Source organism: Cariama cristata, unplaced genomic scaffold, assembly GCF_000690535.1.
Source record: "Cariama cristata isolate BGI_N322 unplaced genomic scaffold, ASM69053v1 scaffold9426, whole genome shotgun sequence".
In the NCBI taxonomy this organism is placed as follows: Eukaryota; Metazoa; Chordata; class Aves; order Cariamiformes; family Cariamidae; genus Cariama; species Cariama cristata.
In genome coordinates this window covers 88420-105088 of record NW_009622679.1, presented here as the reverse complement: position 1 = coordinate 105088, position 16669 = coordinate 88420, and the positions used below count along the sequence as shown (strand labels likewise).

At 38.6% G+C, this 16669-nt stretch overlaps 1 protein-coding gene across 2 annotated transcripts in view; it reads left to right on the top strand.

Annotated features, from left to right (window-relative positions):
* The first annotated feature begins 421 nt into the window (after positions 1-421).
* PEX5L (peroxisomal biogenesis factor 5-like) overlaps positions 422-16669 on the top strand; it is a 40903-nt gene continuing 24655 nt past the window's right edge. For both annotated transcript variants that reach the window (XM_009702423.1, XM_009702422.1), the window contains exons 1-2: positions 422-484; positions 2246-2350. In XM_009702423.1, the coding sequence (XP_009700725.1) occupies positions 2282-2350 (69 nt within the window). In that variant the 5' untranslated portion in view covers positions 422-484; positions 2246-2281. The remainder of the gene's footprint in view (positions 485-2245; positions 2351-16669) is intronic.

Sequence of the window (16669 nt, the reverse complement as noted above, 5' to 3'; positions counted from 1 at the left end):
TCTCTCCACCAGAATCTGAGAATTTAACCTATTTCACTGCACTGCCTTTCTCTTTGATATCCAGGAAATTGCCTACCAGCTTCTAGTTTCAGAATAATGTGTTTCATACCACAGGCTGAGTAGCCAGAACTAAATCAACTTGACTTACACATAGTCTTTTAGCAAAGCTAAAAGAAAGACCTAACAAAAAAAAGTAGTATCAAACTACTTGCCTTGACTAGCAAATGTATGAAGTCTGCTTATAAAAAAAAGTAGCACAGAGGCATTCACCAGGTTACTAGTCTACATTGTACTATAGCCACTTCAAACTAATGAGACAGATTTTACACACGGTATCAACCACTCCCAGGGTTTTGCAGAGTTATGTTTATGAAAGGTTAACAGCAGGCACTAATATGAGTATCATGACTCTTTTCAGGCAGTAGGTGAAACCTTGAAGAAAAAGTGGCTCTGTCTTCAAAAAAGTGACCTGACCTTTGCTTTGGTGGGTTTTTACTCTGCAAGAAATAAAAAGCACTGCATGCTTTCCAATGCATCCTTTCTAGCTGATAAACTATTTTGTTCTAGCACTCGGCACAAAAGGACTACATTTTATAAAAGTCAAATAGCATGTTATTAGTGCTAGCTAACGATAGCTCCATGCGTCATACTAGAAACAAGCTTTATAGACCTGGAATATGTCATATGAATCATGAACAGAGTAAATACGTAATTGGCCAAGAACCTTTGATATGCTTACCAATTAGAAGTAATTCTCATTGAATTAAGTATATTTAATTTTACAATGACTTTGCAGTTCTTTGGATATCAAAGGCATCACAAATCCAGCATGCTTATCATTTATGACACTTCTGCTCCGAGATTTTCTTGCAGCATGCAAAGAACTCTCTGTAGGGTAACTGTGATGTGTTGCACAAGCAAGCTAACCTAAGATTGACCTGACAATTAATAAAAATCTGTTAAAAAACAGCAATAGTATGCAATGTTTTTACCTGCAATCGATGAAATGTTTCTGAAACAACCTGTAGTTCAGTATAAGCAATAGCGGTTTTATTTATTGGACACAGAATACAGTGCTAGTGAAAGTAATTCTAGTATATGATGTAGTAGTAAAGAATCCCTTCTGTTGATAGACTTTTAAGTATTTAAATATATTTAAGTCTAGTGTAAAATACTGCTTTTATAGAGCCAGATTCTGCAGTCTTTGCACAGCTAAAACTTCCACAGAAATCAATGGGAGCTTTTAAAGTATAACAGTAAGGACACGCCTAGGGTCACTAGCATAATATAGTCTGCTGCTATGCTTTATGTGTATGCTGAGACTTTCTCTGTCACTTACAAGATTATAAGAGATCAAATACAGAAATCCACGGGAATTCAAGAAGATAAATAACCTTTTTAAATGAAGAGTATGGGCTTCAAAGACAGTATGGCACATAATGTTAGTGCATTTTTTGTTTGGCTAAAATATTGAATAATGTTATTTTAACTTTGTCTTGAATATTTACAATATATTAAGTGAATTTTAAGAAGAGTGAAGTTTAAAAAAAAAAATTACAGTAAGTTCAACAACCATGACCATTTTTGGAAGAACTGCAGCAATGCCTATGATGGCAGAATTTGGCTCTGTATACTCTTTTAGCAAAAACACAAGACTGTTTGTATGATGTAAACTGCTTTTAAAAATGTTACTAGAGCTATAAACACTGCGGGCCCAGCCCTACAGGTTATACATTCAACATTCAGGGAGAGTTTGCCTCAGTGAACTACAAGGAACTGTGTTGTATTTGCAAAATCAGCTTGATGCTATTTTTATACAAAACCCAGGTGTTTCAGATTTAAACTTTTGGGTAACTAAAATTAAATCAAGGGGCTGATCCTCCAGACTTTACTCCTGTGGAGAGCCTGTCCTGCAGAAGGTTCAAGTCCTTCTGTTCACACTGGAGTATGTCCAGCCAGCCTTGCCCCAGCAAGGCAGTGCCCTATTCCCGTTGACTTCACTGGGGCAACTCTAATGAGTCACAAGACTACGGCTACACCCCAACCGCGTTGTTAACTAACGGGTTCACAGATAATTTATTATTATTTTTAAACAGTGTTTGTGTATTCTACTTTCAACCAAGCTTTGCTTCCAGCCGTAAATGCCGTCAGTTTAACGACTGGATGGTTCTGGGGTGTATTTTTGGGAAGCGGTTGTTGCCAGGCTCGCTGCTGACTCGCGCCATTGTTGATTTCGCTGTTGTAGGGGAAAGGCTCTAGGGCGGCAGATAAGGCTGTTGCCATGGTGATGAAGGAGATTCCGAGGGAGGAGTCTGCAGAAGAAAAGCCCCTCCTTACTATGACATCACAGGTGGGCGGAGCGCGGGGCTCTGAGGAGGCCGCCGACACAGCGCGAGTCACCAGCCGCGGTGGCCTGGCCTGGCCACAGCCACACGGGAGATACAAAAGGCCCACACGAAACACGGCACACGCAGACCGAGGGGAACCTCACCCAATCCTCAGGCTCCCCTCGGTGCAATTTCAGCTGTAGTGGTGCTGGCTGAACCCACCTGCTAGAGGATCTCACACCAATGTCACCACATTTCCTCACCCACATGGGGAAAAATAGCGTGGGGTAACTAATTTAATCGCTTGGGGGTTTAGATGTTTTGACATGAAAATTTAAACAAAACCACATTTTTCCCCCAAATAAAGGGATCTGTAGAAAGTACAGTATATGTCAGTTACCAGAAAGTTATTTAAAACCAATTTAAAATTTCAATTCAATGCCATCAATATTCACGCCACAAATATTAATTTGCAATGCATATATAAAACGTACATATTCAGTGCATATATAAAATAAGAAACAACCAGCATCATTTCCAGTATCTCAGATCCCATCCCGAAGCTCTCACTGGGATTCTACTCCTGGTCCAGGTCAGCATATGTTATTTTGCACGCCCCATTGCTTTCATTTCTACTTCAGTCAAAAGAAGGATGTAACATCATCATACTAAACCGTACACCTTGGAGTAGCCATTGAATCTCAGGTGGTTTCATTAGTTTCTTGAAGACAGTGACTGAACGCTACCATAAAACACAGCACTTCCATTTCACTACAAGAGCGGATTTTATTCCCTCCTGTCGGTCACATAGATGAATTTGTTCCCCAAGCAAGCACGTTTAGTTTACTGGTAATATTTAGTGCACACAAGTTGTTCCTACTGATCAGGAGGTTTAATGGAAGTAATCTTACCACATAGTTGTTCTTATGCGAGAGCCTTCAACAAAATCCACAATCCTGGTTTATTCTTTTCATGTTTTAGGATAACAGCTACTGTACTTTTTGAAAATGTTTAAGATGCACACAAGGCCAGCATGTAGTTCTCTAACAGAGCATCACAGATGCACTGCACTAATACACGTACATTATAGAAATACCATCTACTACTACTTTGGAAACCAGGTCTGGCAATCTCCTCCTCAGCCCCTGTTGAACACCATATTTTGCTTGTGGTGAACTCTAATGTCTATGAAGTAATTGCACAAAGGAAAAGGATGCTCCCTTTAAGGCATCATTTCTAATTTTCTACTAGAGTAATTAGCAAACAATTAGAAACCAACATAAAATGCTGCAAAACTTCCATTGGCTTCAACAGGGCCAGGAGTTCAGCCTGGGTTCATTAAATGTTTAATGCACCATTTGTAGTGGTTGTCTGTCAGTCTACTCAGCAATAGTCTATGATATAAATTTATGAGTAAAATGCTTGTGTCTGTTAGTCAGTGTAATTTCTTCCACTAAACACAAATACCTACTTCCCTGCTATGCACCAAAGGGGTGCAGAAGCCAAAAGGAAGCAGAATCAAGTGAAAAAGTGAGTATTTTCCATAGCCATCTCCGCATCATGTATGTGTGTTGTGCAGTTATATGACCATATTGCATACATCATTTGTGTCCTAATTGTCTGGCTGTAACGTTGTTTTGAGATGCTGTCTCTCTAGTGTGTACGTGTAAACCTCTCATTCAGACCATTCATTCAGAATAACGCCCTGCTATATTGCGATATACATTTAACCATCACCATCAAAGTGTTTGTTTCTGCTCTTTACATGATGAAACAGATGGATGTGGTTGCTGCTCACAGGGTGAAGCATGCAAGTTCCAAATTGGCCGCAAAGAAGTTTCCTAAGCCAGATCAAATTGGGTCATGAGAAAAGGGCCTGGTCTTTCCAAACTTATCACCACTGAACCCAGTAGAGGCATGTGTGTATCTTAGGAAGTAATTATTTACATTAGGTACCTACATTGCTCCATCCTTACAACTAACTAAGCAAGAAATCTCCAAGTAAAGTGAAAGGATCAAGCCCAGATAGAGTATTGGCTTTTCTAAAAGTAAAGAAAAAAAGCGAAATCTCACATTTCCAAAAATTCTTTGATGAATGGAGGATTAATTATGTCTGACTGTGGAAGCAGACTCCACAGGAAACATAAGTGGAATCTGAGATACAAAGAAGAGACTCTAAATCTCATTTTGAGATAAACAGTTAGTGATAATGTAGGGAAGTCCCTGAATTCATATTTTAAGAGATGCCTCTTTGCTCTCTTCCTCTGGAAAAATGTTAAAAACATATCCAACACAGAACAAGTGAGAGAAACATTCACATTCTATTCCTATGCCCCTAGCAAAGCCCTACTTGCAAAATATGACACTTAATTGTTGACATAAATACTTGTTGTGAATTAAATTTTGATGAATTTTGCAATCCACAGATTATTTTATATCATCAAGTATTATTTCATCTCATAAGATCTGGAGGCAAATCTTCAAATAACATGAACCAAAAAAAGTACACAGACTCCAGTGGGGCTATGCCAATATACGGCAGCTGGGGATCTTGACCATCATTCCAGCAGTAACAAGTATACTACAATAAGCATAGAGGTATTGGTAACTGAGTAGACCTTTCAGTATCTATTTTTTGTGATTCTATCTCAATTATTTTCAATGAAAGTCACTTTATTGGTGTGAGAAAGCACTCAGTAGTTGCCAAATTTAATACTGCAAGCATCAATAGAGTGAGCTTTCGGTACTAATGGGATTTTGTAGAACATAACTCTATACCATGTTGCTGTCTCCCTTTATCTTTTTAAAGATAGTTCAGAAGAGACTGGAACAAATGAAAAAAGGTGGGGTTTTTTAATATGAACAGAACCTAGGAAAAGTGAAAGACAGTTTGCTGAAGGTTCGAAGATTAATTGGAAGTTAAGCTATGAACCAATATAATTCTAACTGAAGCAGAGAAATAAATGAGAAAAAAAATCATGCATAAAAGTTTGATTTGAATTCCAAAATAAAATTTTTGTTTAAAGTTTTTCACAGCTTCTTTGTATTTGTCAGGAGAAAAAAAGCTCCCTTCAGAATTACTTCCCAGTGAGAAATTTAAACCTAAATATCACCTGGAGTCAAAGTTTAATTGTACAGTCAGCTATGAAATTCCCAATTTACTACAGGTCAGTGAACCTCAAAGGATCCGATCCAATAAAGTACTTCGATCCACACTTACACTTTAAAATATGATTAACTGCTTTATTGACTAAAAAAAAGGGCATGCTTAAGTGCCTTGCCAGTCTGATTTTAAACAAACAAATCTCACAGTGTCACAAAAGTTACTTCTCCCAAGATTCATCACACCTAATTTAGAGTCTTCATTAGAGTACATAAATCTGAAAGCTAGTGATGGTAGGATCCCTATAAAGATCATAGAAAGAAATGAGACCTGCAGGAGGTGATTCATGTCCAAGATGACCCTGTGGCAAATATATTCTGGTATGATACAGAACAAAAATGACAGTCCATGAAAAATTCACCAATAAGAAATGCAAAGTGTCTATTGAAAGCTATCCCCACTTCTGTTTATAACTGGAAAAATATGGGAGCTGCCTACTTAGAATTTACAGTAACTGCACAGACACTGCTCAAAGTACAATTTTGATATTGACTGCTTATAATTTAGAAGGTTAAACTACAGAACACTTAGGTTTAGAATTTGAACTGAAAAGAAGAAATTTAAAAAGTTAAAATTACATTATAAGAAACATGCTGAAATTCAGCCTATCCCATGAAAAACACAGGCTACAACACACAAGTTGTGAAAAAGAGAGACAGGTTTTATGACTACAGCCCAATTAACTCCACCAGATGCTTAAGACTTTTTTTTTTTAATAGTCTCTCTATGAGGTATTAGTTAGTACTCAGAGTAGGAACTTTTTTTTTTTTTAAAAGTGAACTTCATTTACATGCCATTTGTTGATCCAAGCACATTTATGTTTACCAAGGGCTTACAAGTAAAATACTCAAACATTTCTACTGCCTAAATTCCACTGATTTTTTTTTTTTGGTTGCTTGGGCTTTTTGTCTTCTTCTGGGATTTGTTTTCGTATGGTTTTGGGTTTTTTTGTGTTGTGTTTTTTTTTTTTTTTAAACTCTTTTGTATACTTCCTTTCAACTTTACAAAGGAAACAGAGTAAAGATAGCTCATATTCAGCTCCCAATGTTGTTAGTAGATTTTCTGATGTATCAAGGACTCACTACATGAATTTGATTGCATAATCACAGTTTTCCATATAAAAGTTAACAGTCCCATTTGAATCAATCATGTTCATTCTAAGCTTCTTAGCATTAGACTTGCATTGACTTACAGCCCACTCCATAAAAGTTTACTAAATAACATTATAACAGAGTGGTGGAGAGTCAAAGCAAATGTAATTGGCTTTTGTTCTCTTTTATACTAATCTAAATGAGAATTAACTCCATTTTGACTAATTACTAGACATAAATGTAAAAAAAAAAAGGCAAAAATCCTGCCAGTTTTAGATAGTGACAATAATAGTTTGGACTATAACATCTCACTGTACATTCCAATCTGCTCTTCAAGAACAGTGGCAATTTCCTCACTGATCTTAGGAGGACTAGACCTGAAAATGTATTTTTATACTCTTTTTAAAGGATTCATGGTAAATTCATTAACAGTATTTTCCATACATCTCAAATCTGTCTTATTTGATTTATTATAAGAGTTTTAAGAAGTGTCCCCTGCTAAACTCCTCAAGTCCTACTGATAACTTTTTCATCTATTACTAAAACAAAGTACAAGAAGAGTACAAAAGAAAACAAAAAAATGCATAGATGCACGCTTAGCAGTATGAATATTAATTGATTCTTTACCTCTAAGTTAAATACTGCTCAACACTATTATTGCTTTTAGGGCACTATGCATAATTTCAGCAGAAATATTCTCATGAGTATAATAAAGTTGCCTTGGCAATATGCTTAAAAGTCATAAATTGGCTGCTTGCCTAAGGTTATACAGATTTCTCTGTCATGTAAGTTAAATACTTTTTCCGTGAAATAACTGCTTTAATTTGAAATTACCATGGGAATTGATTGTGTAATTTTTTTCATAAAATAAAAAATTAATGATACTGTTTCATATATTTTTAAATGCCTTACCATTCCATAAGCACAGAAAGATTTGGACAAACATTTTTTGTAAATAATATATTATGTCAGTTTAACCCTGTTTTTTTAATATGAATTATTTATGAACAGGAATTAATTTTCAGAAATTTGTTGGTTCTTCATTCATGAATACTCTAAGTAAAAATATACTATCCAGTTAAAGAGTTGCAAGCCATGTACTACAGTTGTTCTATATTCAATGAAATTGCTGTTTGTACAGTGACACTGTTTTACTGAATTGCAAGTCCAAAAATATTCACAAACAGCTTTCAAGTTTCAAGTTCTTCAATCTGCAAAAAAAACCCCATTTTAAAGCAAACACACACACCATGACAGATCCCTATGGAGGAAGGCTGTATAACTTAACAAGTAGTTATGACTTGCTTCCTATGACTGCTCAAAGTAACACACCCAAATCCACAGCCTTATTCTAGATATGCTAGAGAACTTTGCTTTAAAAGAAAAATTCACAGAAAGGACAAGAAAAATCTGCATGATTTCAAAGTAATTACAGCCTATATGCAAAGATACAACAAGGGTACAGTAAAAAGATGAACTTTATCACATAGGAAATTAACAAAGGGCATTTTCAGCGCCGTTGAAGATCAGTAGGAATGGCACAAGCTTTACAAAAATTAAATTCTGTGATAAGCCATGATATATTTGATATTATTAATTCTCTCATCTTCATCTTGACAGTCTTCATACTGCTATAGCATGAAGATTTGGTCTTAAAAAAGCAGCAGTTGTGCATCTTTCAGCTAAATTGATATTTTATTATACACCATACTCAGAATAGTGCATGAGGCTGTATACAGTCCACTATAGCTGAAACTCTTGAACTTTCCTATGGATCTCAGGTGGTTCACAAAGAATTTGTACATGCAGCTCAGTTCTCTATAGCCTTCTTTACTTTCATCTAATAGAAAATTATTTAATATTTTTCAATCTTTTGTAAACAATCATCATAGCTGCCCCCAGAGATGCCGCAAGAGTACGAATGTAATCCCTGCAATGTGAGGGATTAGTTTCTGTCCTCCGCACCTTATTTAAAAGAATTTGAGCACTGTGGTTGTCAAAGTTCAACTTCCTCTTCAGCTGGAGTTGTCACACAAAAAGTAATTTCAATGAGTGATACAGAAACCTAACCTAGCATCATGAGTTACAATTTGTTCCCTGTAGATACTGTCATGACACCTGTGCCTCCTCCCACAGTATAGGTTTCCTCAGGGCTTTCTCAACAGATAACTTTGGACTCTGTAGCCTTCCTGTTCTACAAGACTTTCCCAAGCTGCATTTACTCAGCTTACACGTCAACTTTCTTAATGCCTCAATTAACTAGCAAGCCATTGTAGGAGTACAGACTAGGTACTTCCATCAACTAACATTACAGAAATAATTTCTTTAAAGGAACATTTTGTAATTTCTTAGTGACTATATTACCACAAAGATCTGTAAGTGTCTATGATTATGAGTTAACTTTGTCTTTGGTCACAATTGTAGATTAGTTCTCTAGATCAGATAGTGATAGGGGGAAGGGGAGAGGCTAAAACATGAATCGCAGGGTAATACCACAGAGACACACATAGCCAAGTGAGGGAAAAGTAAATAAATAAAATCTAACATCCAGAAAAGGGAAACACTCTGTTTTAATAAACAGCTTCCTTCACTTAAAAAGCATATAGACCATGCAGATATTAATGCAACAGACAGATTTACAGTAAAATCACATTTTTATATGAGTAGCAAAGGCCAAATTGTCAGTCACAGTCAAAATACAACACGAGCAACTTTCCTCCTCGTCTCCCCATGGCTCTGATCCAGCAAGACAGTTAAGCACATGCTTAACCTTGAGTTTTGCAGGACATGCTTAAGTGCTTTGCTGGAGCAAGGCCAAAATGCAGGAGCCAGACAAAATGGCAATTCCCATGTTTAGTTTCCTTTAGCCAGAGCAAGAGGAACAGAGGGAAGGAGATGGTGAACTGCAAGATATTTAGTTCTACCTTGGAACACTACACCATAACTTGTATAGGTCAGCACTTAGGAACGCAGATAGGATGCTACTATGACACAGCAATCACAGCAACAGTTATCACCAAGCAATGCAACTGCTGTTTATGAAGATGCAACATAAGCATGTTATCATTTACCGATTTAGACATCAAACATAGGTTTTAAACAACACAGCTGGCCTGTGAATTTAAATATCCAATACAGTGTCTATGGTAAACCTCCCACAGCTTCTCCAACTTCACACAAGCCCTCTGTCAGTTGTTTTTGTTAAGCCCCAGAGGGTCACTCAGTTTGTGTGATTTCAGGTGAGAGATTGTCACCTCTGATTCACAGGCCACTCAGTACACTTCCTACTACTTAGCAACAGAGTACCAGTTATCACCTGCTGAGCAAGACTAGTCTTCCCAGAGGCAGCAACACCAAAGTGTTCTTTGCAGGAGGGTGAAATGAGTTTGAGTTTTAGAGCTTCCCACAGTTCATGTTAGGTGGAAGTCAGTTATACTGCATGCCTTGTGAATTGACTCTCTGTTCTTGTGAAAACCAAATATTTGTCTTGTCAGTTTTGTTGGAACATAAATTCACACTAAAGCGACAGAGAAAAAGTTAGTATCACCCTGGTACAAGGATGATACAAAATCTAAAGTAGCAATCACACTTACTATACAATAGTAAATTGTGTGAAGTGGTAATTTAGATTATGAAATATCTATAAACATACTAGAAAAGTGAGTGAAGAAAAATGTAACTCATTCAATTTGAGCTTTTAGCACAAGACTAGTGACTTTGTCAGAGGTTCCCTCTCTAAGTCTCCCTCAGCAAGCAGAAAATGAGGTCTTCCAGTTCTTATCCTGCCAAGATAATGATCTGCAGACACAACTGTTAGGCCAGTACTTCCAGTTATGCTCTAGAGAACAATAACCTCAATTTCTAGTTGTGGTTCCCATTTATCAGATTTTAGACATAGCTAGATTGTGGAAATTAATTCAGTTGTTTCCTCTTATCCTAGTGAGTGCCACCAAAGATCACGATGTGCCAGACACGTGCAGAGAACCTATCTATCAAGAAACCATTGCTATGTATCAATCACTAATTATTTGTATGAAGTTAGTTGATGCCTTAGTAGATGCCTCTGGTTATGTTAAAAGAACAGTATAACACTTACAAACTACTCAAATTAATCTAACTCATTCCACTATTTGTCCAGTCTCACCCAAGCAGCAGACGTATTTCTGAGAGCAAAGTTCAAAAATACAATTTCCCCAATAGAAAATCTGAGTTAAAAGTTCCTGCTTTCTCGCACGCTCATTACCACATGTTCATTACTACGCCCTGAGCTTTCTAGGTCAGATCATTTCACTGATGCAGTCAGCAGCCCGACCACACTCTAGCCAGCACGCTGAGTGGGCAGTACAGCAAAAGGTCTAAGTGCCCAGGAGTAGCTTTGCTGCTGAACTGTACAGGGGATTACCCACTAGTAGTTTGAGGCTTTCTAAATTAGCGCCTTGAGTAATTCAATCAGCCTCAGATGACAAAATGGATAGAATCAAATCCAACTAAGTTGGGTAGCTAATTACGTCTACATTTTAGGTGTCTCTTGAACCAGTGCTTCTAAAATAAATTTCATATATAGCCAGTGGGAAAGCTAGGTGCCTTTGAGAGCCTTCTGAGGGACAGCCTAAATTAGGCAGGCAGGATCTCCCTCTGGAATTGTTTTTCTAGGCATTTATCTCTCCCTACTGAACATGGAGGGAATTAGGCACTTAAATTAAGAGAACTAGTTCACTATGTGCTCAAAACATAGGTGCTAATTAGCAGCCTATGCCTGAGTGGAACCCCTCAATTTAGATCCCAAATAATTTATCTTAAAGGCTAGCATTATGTTATGCCCTACTAACATTAAAAGAAGAAACAAAACAGAATGCACTGTGCAAACAGATCAAGATCAGGAACGCAGTAAGAGAGCGTATAAAACGGGATGTCAGGACCATACCTCACTGACAGGCTCGGCGCACTCCAGCACTCCCACAGCGTAAGCCCAGCGCTCTAGGAAGAGAAAGCAGACAAAGCACTTGTAGCCATGAGCAGGACAGGTTGTGCAGGTGAACATTATCAACTGTAAGTGTGGCACTAGGTAAGAAGTTAGTCCTCTCAGCTGATCCCCTGAGCACCAGGTGTGCTCCGGCTCCCTCTGCCTCAAGGCCAAACCAAGCTGCTCTGTGGAAACCTTTCACAACAGAGCCCCGTAGACTGCCCAAAGCCATAGCAGTTGCTGCATACATATATGATCTCACCTTGTCTCTGACATAGTAAAACACACCGACACCAGCATCGCAAGAGGCACCTGAGTTAAAACCAGAAGCCAAAGGCTCAGAAGATGAGCAGAAAGCAAGTTTTCACAGGACAGCAGAGCTGCCACCATGGCAGGAGCTGGGCGCTCACTGTGCCCCACGCAGGCTCCCTAGCGCAGTGCCAGGCCTGAGGAGAGGCCCTGGGGCTGAGGCTCCAGGAAGGTGTTTTACCAGGCAGGGAGCTTCAGCGAGGGGAAGGAGAGAAAATAAGGCCTGGGAGGATTTAGGGGAGACCACAGGACAGAGGAAGAGATGGCGGGTGGGTGACTGAGGGAAGCTAAGGTCAGGTTGGATAGGAGCTAGAAGGACAAAACCTCTGTCATGGCCCCTGCTCCCTTTCAGGGGGTCAGCCCCGCACCTCTTCCACAACAAGGTCTCCCCCCCTGCCCCAGGACACCCACACCCAGGCCCACCTAGGGACCCCAAACCAGCACCATTCATTGGGCTCCCACCTACCCTTCAGGCCTGAGGATCACTCAGAGAGGGAACCACCATGAGCTGCCACTGCTACTGCCCCCTCCTCATCTCACAGCAGCTCTGGGGTCAGCATGGAAGCCACTAGCCAAAGTCAAGGAGAAAGGAAAATCTAGCAGCAAAGGCAGCTGCAGGTAATAAACTACATCAGCTGAATAAATGCAGACAGCTGGTGATGGGGTGGGTGACAGGGCACAGAAAATGGAGACCAGGTGATTCCCCTCAGTGCCCCGGGCTGCAGGACTGCCCAGCCTGCGCTGAGGGGAAATATGGCAGACATGGCCTCCAGCACAGCAACTCCCACAGCCTGTCCCTGCCTCTGTGCCTTGTTTCAGATCTCTGCTAAATAATTCTTGCTTTGAGTAGATCTAAGCAGTGGGGCTGATATCGGCCATCAGCTGACACTTTTGACACTCCCAGTATTGCTCCCAAAGCGCCAAAAAACCCCCCCGCATATATGTTTTTTGGAACAAAAAATTCTAATAGCATTACTGAGTGAGAAAAAGCACCTTTTTCTTGTTGTACTGTCCAAGAGCAGAAGTCAGTCACAGAAAATTCATTTGAGTTTAGAAGGAGTATTTTATACTCTGGATGAGTCTCTTCAGATGTATTAGTAGCAGGGAATATCACCCTCCACAGATTTTAGATATCCTTCAGTTAAAGGAGTGTGTGGGTTTTTCTTTAATTAAAATGATTTTTTGGAAGAAAAATTAAGTTCTTAGAGACATTATGAGAATTTATGGCACTCACTGGCTAAACTAGTACTCGGAAGTGAACAGTTTCACAGGCTGAGTCTGTACTGCTTGGCATGTGTACAAATATTGCATGCATAAATACTGTGCAGCAGCGCAGTGCCAGCCGCCTGGCTCCTGCTCCCAGCGCCGGTGATGTTGGGTGGCTTGCTTCATTTCACTTTGCTTCTCTCATCTGCAACTTAGAGATAATTCTTCTCAGCTCTGCGGTGATGCCAGGCTTGATTCATGAATGTTTTAAAGCATTCTGTGATGTTCACCCTGAAAGGTGCTTGAGAACCATAAATTATTACTTTAATATAGATAATAGTTTTCATCTCATGAATGTTTTATAGCACCACTCCAAATTCATGCCTGATATAACTCTAATAACTTGAGCAGAGTTAAACTAGGGATAAATTTGGTACAATATATGAGGCAGTGAAATGAAATTCAAAGTGTGAGACCGAGGGCTTACCAACTGGCATTGCATACACAGTAGTGTCAGAAACCTACCCCACTGCCCTTTTACCTACAGCAAAAGTATCAGCTCATGGCACTCTTTAACCTGTTAAGGTTTGATTCATCATTAAATGCCTGCTTCATGTCAAAAACCTATTTTTCTAATATGTTCTATTGCTATACATATGTAGTTTGTATTTATTGAGAATTAGTAGCCTTGATCATGTATTTGCTATCTGTTTTGACCCAGATATTTCAGTTGAAAGCAGATTATTTTTCACAGGAACAATCCTTTTAATAAGACACTCCTACAGCTTCCAGTGCTTAGTCATGGGAGCATAGGACATAGGACTAGGAGGGGTCCTCTGGGTCACGGTCCTCTAGGTCACAGTCCACTTCTCAAAAGCAATCACATCATAAACAGCCATGTAGAAAGCTTGTCAAAAGCCATTTTAAATAGATAGGCTTTTTGTCCCCCTTCTCTGAAAAAAAATACTGTTCATACATTTCACTGCTGTGATAGATTCTTTTCGTTCCCAGACCAGATCTATTCATGGCCAGTTTAGATCTCTTTGTTGTCGTGCCAGTCTTTCTCTATAGCTGAAATAACTTTCCTCCTCCAATGTCATCTAACCACTCTCCCTTTATGTATACATGAAGAATAATTATGTTCCTACTCACTCTTCAATTTGTTAGCCTAAGCAAGTCAAACCCGTTTAGTCTCCCTGTAAAATGTGCTCTGTATTCCTGTGATCATTTGGGTGGCCCATCTCTGATGAATTTAGTGTATATGTTCACATAGTAAGAGAGTCAGAGATTTTGTTTTCTAATTAAACAAAAATACTGCAAATGCAGCAGAAAGAAGTCACAACTTAGTAAAAATTAAATCTTGGTGTTTGCTGGCAAAATTGATGAAGTGGCTATTATGACCAATCTTCTTTTGGTCTGATGGTTGAATTTTATCAAGGGACTTTGAACAATACACTGCTGACATCAAACTAATGAAGGCCTATTGCTGAGCAGGTCTTCCTGATATAAAGGACATAATAAAGAAATTTCTAGGGACATGATAACTAGCTTTGGAAAGAAAAAAAATTTGCCAGACATCTGCTACTTCATACTTCAGTTGAACCTTGGAGAAATTCAGATCTTTGTTGATTCTAGTCTCCTTCCCCTTTGCGACTCTCATTCTTAGCATTACTGCTGGTCTCCCCAGAGTTTATCCTCCTACCCCTGCAACAGGTTTGGGCAACAAATTGCCTTTCCAGTTGGTCTTCAGATTTTCTATTCTTCACTGTCTCCAGTGAGTGATCTTGGCTGTCTTGGTTCTCATAATCCTTCTTCATTCCCTCTTTCCCCCATTATTTCCTATTAAAGAAAATTTCCATGGAATGTAATGGGAAACTTGCTAAGCATCCATACCTTATGTGATAATGTACCCCACTGATACACTCTTACAGATACAGAAACAGAATATTTCCTATGAAGTTTTTACATTTACAGTGATTCCTATAGAACCTTGTCTGTCTTCCCTCCTGTCCCCCTCCAAACGCTGTAGGACTTTTCTTTATGCTGTTATTATATCACAGAATAGATCACTGAAAATCCAGCTGATCCAGAGGCTTTGACGATCTTTCTGCTGGATGCTATGTTCACCCATATAGGCAATTTGTTGCAAAAGTGCAGCAGCTGTTACTAACGCTAGTTGCTAGAATGGGATGCGTAAATGCAAAAAGAAAAATGTATTCAGGCAATTTTTGCTGATATCTGGATTTGATCATAAAGAAACTTTTAAAATACTGAAAGTAATTTGGACAAGAATTAACTAGGCATCCACCTTCATTTTTTCACCAATAGAAATAAGTAAGAACTGTCACCAAATCATAAACATAAAAATAAGGTCCTCTTAAGTCTTAAATATCAGTATTAAGTAAAAACATAGACATGGAGATAATGTGGGTACTGTAGAGCCACCTTTAATGGAAATCAAAGGTGTGCAGTTGGTATAAAGACAATTTCCAGTCAAGTGTTGAGATTTACCAAATTAAGCAAGTATCTTCCGTGCATTGAATAAGACAGCAACCTGGACAATCAATTCAAAGAGTTAAAAACCCACATGATTAAGTCACCTGTAACATGCATCTGCAGTCTGGGTTTAGCATATGCAGAACTGAGTTTGGGACAGTATCGTTGCCAGATTTCTAAATTAAGTGTCCCACATTTGCATGTTTGCTACACACAGGTGGGCAGGCAATCACTCATCTGTCTTCCATGTTACTCATGTAAATTGGTATTTTGGTGCAAAACTGTAAGGTCCTGAGCAAATGCATAAGTGCACATATTATACAGGCCGTCAGCTTTAGGTACCAGCTGAAATGTTTGATCCATAAAAATAATGGACTTTTTATTTCAATAGCTCCAGGATTTTCTTGCAACATTGTAATACAGAAATCAAGTACTGAACAGTTACAGTGAATCTAAGCTGTTTTGCTGTAATAACTTTAGAGGCAATCCTCCTGCCGGAGTAGCTAAATGCCAGTAATTAACAAATATAAAACAAGGATGAGTAAATATCTTTTTTGTCAGTTTTACTCCATGTTAGTATCCTAAATGTAAAAGTTCACCTATATCTGAGAGAAATTTTTGAAAATTCAATAATGGGAAAAGAGTGAGAACAGAATGGGGAGAAGGACAGCAGAGAGGATAAAAGTAAAGCTAGAATAGCTCCAGATGAAAGTAACAGAGAGAAAACATGTTTTCACATTATTAAACATAAAGTAAATGCAGGCCACACCATCAGACATCCATCCACCTCAGCTTAGGTCTTGATCCTCCAATCAGAGATAGATTGCAGAGAGGAGACTTTTATTTCTGAGACTGCTTTACTGTTTTGTCTTTTTAATCTCTAATATATGAAATAGCCTGTAATAGAGAGATTTCTTTTAAGTAGCAGAAAACTAATGCGTTCATGCAATTACAATAAAAAGGAAAAACTGTTCATAAATAAAAACTGTATTATGAGTCTTCACACAGTCAAAACTCATGCAGGAAGTTCATACATTCACCAGGCTCCATCCACTGTCATTCATATGTCTTTGTATTGCACAGAGGTGTTTTCTGTCTCAGCAGGTTATTGTTT